Source organism: Chlamydotis macqueenii, chromosome 3, assembly GCF_036417535.1.
Source record: "Chlamydotis macqueenii isolate bChlMac1 chromosome 3, bChlMac1.mat, whole genome shotgun sequence".
NCBI lineage: Eukaryota > Metazoa > Chordata > Aves > Otidiformes > Otididae > Chlamydotis > Chlamydotis macqueenii.
Genome location: NC_141558.1, coordinates 123,655,611 through 123,663,424, shown reverse-complemented (window position 1 = coordinate 123,663,424; position 7,814 = coordinate 123,655,611). Strand labels below are relative to the sequence as shown.

The window sequence follows — 7,814 nt, the reverse complement described above, 5'->3', positions numbered from 1 at the left end:
CATGCATTCAAACGGTGAGAACAAAAAGAAAATAAACAGGGTGTGCTGGTGACAAGCACTTTTCCAAATATCCTTAGCTTCCATGATTTCCATCACAAGGGACTAGAAAACCTCTACGGGGTTGGGGGGCCGGGGCGGGGCTGGGGTGGACGGGGGCCGGGGTTGAAGGAGGGGGGGCGGGGGGTACGAATATACCTCTATTCAGTTTTTATCTCGTTATTCAAGACTCGATCACTGTGCCATTTTTTCATGTGTTTCTCCAGGGTACTGTACACGCTAAAAGGCATCTTACAAATCTCGCATTTGTAAACGTCCTTTCCCACCTGCCCGTGTGTTTTCATGTGCCGGGTGAGCTTGCTACTCTGGGCGCAGGCGTAGTTGCAAAGCTCACACTTATACGGCCTCTCGCCCGTGTGGCTCCGTCTGTGGACGGTGAGATTACTACAGTTCTTGAAGACCTTCCCACAGTACTCACAAGTGTCGCTGCGTCTGCCCTCTTTTGAGCTGGGCCTGCCAGGGCCCGGGCCACTAATATGGGGGGTGCTCCCTCCGCTTCCCGTGCCGCTGCGGCCTGAGATCCCTCCGTCCAGCTCGCCCGGCGGCGTGGAGAAGCGCAGGCTGCCGTTCTCCGAGGAGTGCTCGGAGGAGGAGGCGAAGGGCGATTGTCGGGAGTCGCCGAAGCTGAGGAAGGGGTCCTTCAGCTGCCGGGAGGCGGCGTAGCCCGCCAGCCATTGGGAGTAAACGTTCTCGGTGTTGGGCATGGCGGCGGCCGGCAGGTCGAACTCCTTCTCCAGCTTGATGCGTTTGGAGAAGGGGCTCAGGGAGCTGGGGCTACCCAGCAGCAGCTTTTTGGACAGGCCTCCCGAGGCGGACTCCCCCGGGGAGCAGCCCCGGCCGTTGACGGCCCCCTCGTCGATGCGGTCGGACTCGCCAGCCACCGAGTCTTCGTCGCAAGTGTCCCTGTGCGCCTCGGGCTCGGGGAGGTGGCCCCGCTTGTGTTTCTCCCCCAGGACCTGGTGGAAGGCCTCGCTGAAGTGCTGCATGGAGCTCAGGACCATGCCCTGCATGACGTCCGGCATCGACCGGCCCTCCTCGCCGGCCCGCGAGTTGTTCTCGTGGTGGCGGGCTGCCTCCAGGCTCATCCCGAAGCCGTAGTCCGGCCTGTCGCTCTCGTTCAAGTCCTCCTCCTCTTCCTCCTCTTCCTCCTCCTCCTCCTCCTCCTCTTCCTCCTCTTCTTCATCCCCGTTCTCAGGAATCATGTTGGGGTCGGTCTCACTCTTGAACTTGGCCACCACGGACTTGAGGGCGCTGCTGGCGCTGCCTACCAGGTCGCTGGTGCCCGGCTCGGGGGAGCTGGCGGTGGAGAGCCCGTCGTCTGACTTCACCGTCATGGGGGAGGACTTGTGCATGTGGGTCTTCATGTGGCGCTTCAGCTTGCTGGCCTGCGTGCAGGCGTGGTCGCAGAGGTTGCACTTGTAGGGCTTCTCCCCGGTGTGGCTCCGGCGGTGGACCACCAGGTTGCTCTGAAACTTGAAGGTCTTCCCGCAGAACTCGCACGACTTGGACTTCATGGGCGGCTGGGAGGGAGGAGGAGCAGACTGCAGAGGAGGAAGGGGCGGCGTGGCCAGGAACGGGGGCTTGCTGCCGGGCTGGAAGGGCTGCAGCAACCTTTGCATAGGGCTGGGCCGGCTCGGGGACAAGGGCGGGCTGGAGGTGTTGCCGGCCAGCTCCCGCAGCCTCCGGGAGAAATCCATAGCGGGGGGCTCCATCGCCATGGGGTTCAGTCGCAGCACCCTGTCAAAGGCACTAGGGTGATGGGTGGCCAGAGCCATTTCTTCCGCACCCAGGCGCTCAATGCGATGCGGATCCAAATGGTGCCTCGGGGGAGGGCTAAAGAGGGGCGGCGTGGGTGGGAAACGCCCTTCTCCCAGCCCCGACGCCTCCCTCGAGACCGAGCCGGGTATTCTGAGCAGGTTAAAAGGGTTATTGTCTGCAATGTGAATCCCGTGGAGAGGTGGCTGGGAAGGGCACTCTGCACCTAGTCCTGTTGGGATACCAACCCGTGGCGTCAGGGGGCTGCCGTGCTCGCTTTCTAGGTAGATCCGTAAGCCGTGCGTGTTCTGTGCGTGCTGCAAGAGGAACCAGGCGCTGTTGAAAGGCTGTTTACAAGTCGTACACGTGTAGCTGCTGGGCTCGTCTTTACCTGCAAAAATAACACAACAAGCAGCGTCAATCTCCGGCTGCCCACCGGCGGGCGAGAGCTCGCCTCCCCGCCTAAAGCTCCTCTCCTCTCGGGACAATCAACCGGGAGCTGGGGAACGGGACGGGAGCAAGTGAGGGGGTGTGACAGGGAGGTCCGAACCCACCCGAAGAGCGCCCACCCGCTCCCGTCGTCCCCAGCTCCGGGTTGGAAACCGAAGCCCAGCGGGTAACCGCGGCCAAAAAGCTACGGGGAAGAAAAAAAAAAAAAAAAGATGTTATGAAGTCAATCGACGCCAGGTACAAGTCGGAGGGCTTTATGCTGCAAGAGGCTGGGAGAAAATAAATAAATAAGGAAGGGAATAAATGAAATAAATTGGGGAGAAAATGAACAAATAAGGAAGGAAATAAATGAAATAAATTGGGGAGAAAACAAACAAATAAGGAAGGAAATAAATGAAATAAAATAAAGTAAAATTAAATTAAATAATATTAAATAAAATTAAATAAATTCTCTTCTGAAAAGCACTCCAGAAAAACACATACATTGGTTCAAAGCAGCAACCCAAAGCACCACACCTGCTAGCAAGCTGGGCAATGTTTTTAGCATTCCCTTTATTTTGAGAGACTAAAAATATCCACAAAATTAGGCAGCATCTCCTACCCCTGAGCAGAGATTTGACTCTAGGGGGAAAAAAAAAAAAAATTCAAAAAAATAAAATTAACTCAAATCGAGCGCAGGACAGGGAGAGGGGAAGGCAGGGAGAGCGGCGGCTCCGGCAGCGGAAGAGCTGGAGGGTGGCCAGGAGGCCTGGCCGAGCGCCCCGCCGGAGCCGCGTTATTTCTCTCGCGGTGAAAAGAAGCCGAGGCCGGTAAATGCCGCTTTGGCAAGTAGCGAGCTAACTCTATTTCACGATAATTTATTTTGGGAGATAACGCGGACATGATAAAAGAGCAACCAGCTAATAAATAACTAAACAAAAAGCCGGCTAATAACGACAACAGCGAGCAGCCCCTTCTAATATATGGCAAAACACAGGGGGTGAATAACTTTTTGAGGGCCGTCCGCAAGGAATGAGCGGCGTGAGATACGGCGAAGGTGAGGGCGCTTTCAGCGATTACCATAATTTCGGGAACGATTCACTTCCACACCCCCACCCATGGATGTTTCATCCTAAATGCTGGTAAAGCGAAACCGGAGCGAAGAGGATAAAAATCCGTTTCCAGCCCCTGTCCAGCAGTTCTCAGAGAGCTGCTGTTTAGTGATATTGAAAAATAAAAAACCAAAATATGTTCTTCAGGTTTGAATAAAGCACAGGGGCCCTCCACCGCGTACCCCTGCCCCGACCCAAGGCATCACCCCTGCGTAAACCTCTTTACGCGACGCACCGAGAGCTGCCCCCGTTACATTTCCCCTATTTGAAGAAAATGGGGGAAAAAAACCCCAAATAAGGCAGATTCGGAAAGAAAACACTTTATCTGCAACTGACGTGGAGGAGGGGGGGAAAAGCTTCGTACGGGGATTTTCATTCTCCAGCGAGCTGAACGATGTTTTGGGGAGAGGAGAGCCCTGCCGCAGCGTTCCTCCTCATCGCAGCCTTCCTCCCTGCCTCCGGTTATTCTCCGTTTGGCCCGACAAGCGAGTCAAAAGAGACTCGATCATCTCCAGCAGGCATTTAACATTTTGAAAGCCCTTGGAATAATCCTTCACGTTTCATCCCGAAGCCAGCGTCAGGATAAAACACGCTGCGGTGTTCGGTACGCGCCGGGCATAAATACTTCAATCTGCTGAAATCAGAGGGAAATCCAATTGGATTTTCGCGTTCCTATGCTCATTTGCGAGCTCGGGGGAGGAAATAAAGAAAAAAAAAAATCTTAACTGGGAGAATTTCATCTTGCTTCGCCGTAATGAAGTGGAAGTTTTTGACGCCACGGTAGGAGCTACCAAATGTGACGCTGCCTCGCCTCTCTACCTTCTCGATCAGGTCAGAGAAAATAGCATTTTATCGTCTAACGAGGATACAACACCGCGCGTTCGCTACCGCGTTTTAGTATTCCCATCAACTAGATATTCCGGATCAGGAGGGCAGCTCGTGTAATCGTAATGTCAATGAGAAGGGCTGTTACGACTGAGACTAAAGATTACACGGAAAAAGCGGCTTTGAAACTGGTAATTATTACCAGTCCACTAATAGCAAATGATGCATTACAGTTTCACCGTATAATCTGTATTTCACTCAGCTCCTGCCGCTATGGCCTTATTCTATTACGGCGCTCACAAATTCTAAATTCCGAAACTACAGTCATCAATAAATATGTTACTCGCCATAATTTGCAAAATTACTTTGTTCATAACATCTTCGACTGTTATAAAGACTGGAATTGATTTCCCGCACGGCAAAATTAGGGCTACATTGATTTAGTGGAGTGTAAAATGTAATATTATTCTTCATTTGCTTGCCTGAAAAATAAGTTTTCCATTCGCCATCCGCATTTGGTAATCAAGATAATAATTTAAATTTAAAATCATGTTTATGTACAAAACTTCCCGAAACAAGCCGCCATTTTCGAGGGAGCAACGTAAAAGCAGGCAATAAAATAAAGCAGCGAAACAGTTAAAAGCCACCGCCCGCTCGCCTCCACCTCCTTCTTTGAAGAGGCACGATTTCTAATTCGTCTATTAGTGCTTGATTAATTATGAAGGCTATTGACTGACCATATCACCACCTAGAGATATGTTCCAGTCTGACGCAGCCTTGCCAAACTGCAGGAATTATGGCACTCATCCACGCGCCGCCCGCCAGCAGCGAGACGAGTCCGTAGACCGCCACGGTAGCTCCTGGTTTCGGAAGGGACTCACTCACCGTGCCTTCCTTGCATCCCACCACCGTGCTTTTCGCTACAGCGTTCAAGTCCCACCCCAAAGCCAGATGGGATCAGAGGATCCAAAAGCTGGAGATCCACTGATGTCTCCTAGCTATGAGCCAGCCTCTACGTCCAGCTAAAACATCCAGACAAGACCACGGGCAAGCGAGGAAGGTGCAGCAGGGAGATGCAGTAGCTGGTGGTGGCCAAGGACAGAGCCGGAGAAGGTCCCATGGGGCTCTTTGTGCCTCATCATCCTCTGAGGCAATGTGATGGGATGTGTTACCCAAAGTAGCGTTGCGTTACCCAAAGTAGCGTTGTGACGCCGTCGGGGCTTTCGGCCGATTCCCAGGAGGCTAGCAAGAAACCCCCAGATCGAGATGCAAAGTTGGTGACTGCCAAACTAGCCCTCCTTGCCCACCGGCAGCAGGGCTGGAGCCCGCGTCCTCAGCTACTTCACATTGAGGAATTTAAGGGTGAAAGAGACCACCAGCTCTCACTCTCTGACCTTTCCTGCATTACGTGTCGCTCAGTTGTCTCGCGCCATGACCAACACATGCCTTTGGGTACAGTGTAACTTCCTCCAGCCCAACGAACAGTCTTCAGGGCAAAGCACAAAATCCCAGTGAAAACCATTCAAATCGGCTCAGAAGACAAGAGCACCCACCCCCAGCCACTGCCATTGGTTCCCAGAGCTAACCACACTCGCAGATGGGTACCTGGGGTTCACCTGAACTTCTCTGGCTCCAACCTCTACCTGTTCTCCTCTTCTATTGAGGGTTTTTTTGGACAATACACTGAAAAGCCCCTTGGTACGCAATATGGCCCCCCTCGCACACCAAGGGTACTTGTGCACCCTGAAATCAAGGCACGCTTCAAAATGCAGTTATTTTTCCATCCTGAAGCCACCCTTCTATCCTCCTCCACTACTCAAGGACCAGCCTCGCCCTTCTCAGCCTGGCATCGTGCTGGGAAGGAGTTGGTTTTCCGCTAAGCCTCCCACAGAGCTGCTGCCTTCTGGGGTGCCACACCCCGGATCTGTACGCATGGCCCCAATTCCCTTCTTCTAGCCAAGCACCATGGCAGGTTGTACCCAACCGTATTCTCAGCACACCCTGCTCGATGGTCTTTCCAAACCACCCCATAAACCCATCTCTCTTGCTCTTCAACTGTCCGCCCACTTTTGCTTTATCCACAACGCTGACCAGACGCAACTGCGTATTCTCTTCTAAATCGACGATGAAATGCTAGCCACCACCGCGGCTCCCACCAGCCCCTGCTGACCTCTCCCATCCACTCGTGCTTCTCCACCTAAGCCCCCGCATTCCCAAATCCGCTGGCCGGCTCTCAATCGCTCATGCTATCTCCCTACACACAATGTCACGCAGCGCCGCGTCCAACACCTTGCAGAGTCTATTTCATCTACATTTATCAACCAAAGTTGTCACCTGGAAGAATGAAATCAGGTTTGTTTGACAAGATCTATATTCCATAAATCTAAGTTGAGTGGCATGAATTATATTTCTATCCTTTAATTCTTTATCAATTCAATCTTATATTGGCTCTTCAATTATTTTGCCCAGAAGAGATAAGCAAAGTGTTGCCAACTCTACCGCGGTTACCCTGACCAGCTCTTGACGGCATTTTCCCAGTCCGTAAGCTTTATTAAAAACCAGCATCACAGGCCAACTCCTTAGGGATTCTTGGGTGCAAGTTGTCAGGGCCTTTTCATTTAAAAATATTCATCTCCGTTGGACCTTGTATAAAATCCGCCTTGGCTACTAATGACCTAGAAAAAACATGGTCACCTCCTTACGATACAAAAACACAACACTGCTGCTTTCCAGTTCTAGAGCAGAAATATTTAATTAAAAATTTCTACCTTACTGCCTCTTCCACACATCACTTCCAGGGTTTCTCTTTTCTCCAGCACCCTGAGAAGCTCTCCTCTCCTCCCCGTCCCTGCCAGGCACGAGTTTTCCTCGGCATCTTCAGCTCCCCTGACCAGTTCTCTACCCAGGATGGCTTCTCACTGAGATTGACTGCTATCTATTTTCCATTTTTTTAATTGTCATATATTGATTTTTTAACATCTAATTGCTGTTCTCATCTCACCACTGAAGTGGGTTTTGGATTTGGGCCAAAGTTGCCCTCTCCTTCCTGGACACCTCATCAACTCTTCACAAATAGACTCCAATTACCAGTTGCATTTTTTGCCTCTACATTTTTTCCTCCCTGTCCATTTTCCTGCTCATTTTCTTCGTATTTGGGAAATTATCCCTTTAGGAGAATTACATGGGGATACCATGTACCAAATAAAAATGTGGGGCCAACACAAAACCAGACTGGTCTCACCCATTGAAGTCTCACCCATCGTTACGTATTTATTCCTTTCCCACATCCCGACCAGCAAAGAACTAACGGCACGGCATTTCACTACGGCACAAATCTTTAGCGTTTCTCGTGTTATCGGCTCCTGCCGAAAAAAAGAAAAGCGGAACAGCTTTTGCCTGCCATGCCCCCAAAAGAAGTGATTTAACCGGTGACACACGAGTGACAGATTTAGCTTCTGATCCGAAAAATGTTAACAAATGAGTGGGATGGATATTGGCATTTGAGTGCCTTTAAGGGCAGTTGGCACAATTACTCAGTAAAATACGAAGAGATGGCTGCTTTCAGCATTAAGGGGCTTTTTTGTATTTCAAAAAAAAAGCTGGTTCTTCCGTGCTGTGCTCACAGATACACCCGGC

General features: G+C 51.4%; 1 protein-coding gene across 9 annotated transcripts in view; it reads right to left on the bottom strand.

The window, feature by feature from the left end:
• Positions 1-7,814, bottom strand: part of BCL11A (BCL11 transcription factor A) — a 70,850-nt gene that overhangs the window by 7,755 nt on the left and 55,281 nt on the right. For 5 of the 9 annotated variants that reach the window (XM_086744039.1, XM_086744041.1, XM_086744037.1 and 2 more), the window contains one exon: positions 1-2,203. This exon is cut by the window's left edge and continues 3,519 nt beyond it. In XM_086744039.1, coding sequence (XP_086600165.1) covers positions 198-2,203 — 2,006 coding nt within the window. In that variant the 3' untranslated portion in view covers positions 1-197. The remainder of the gene's footprint in view (positions 2,204-7,814) is intronic. The other 4 variants (XM_086744040.1, XM_086744042.1, XM_086744045.1 and 1 more) reach the window with 3 other exon arrangements.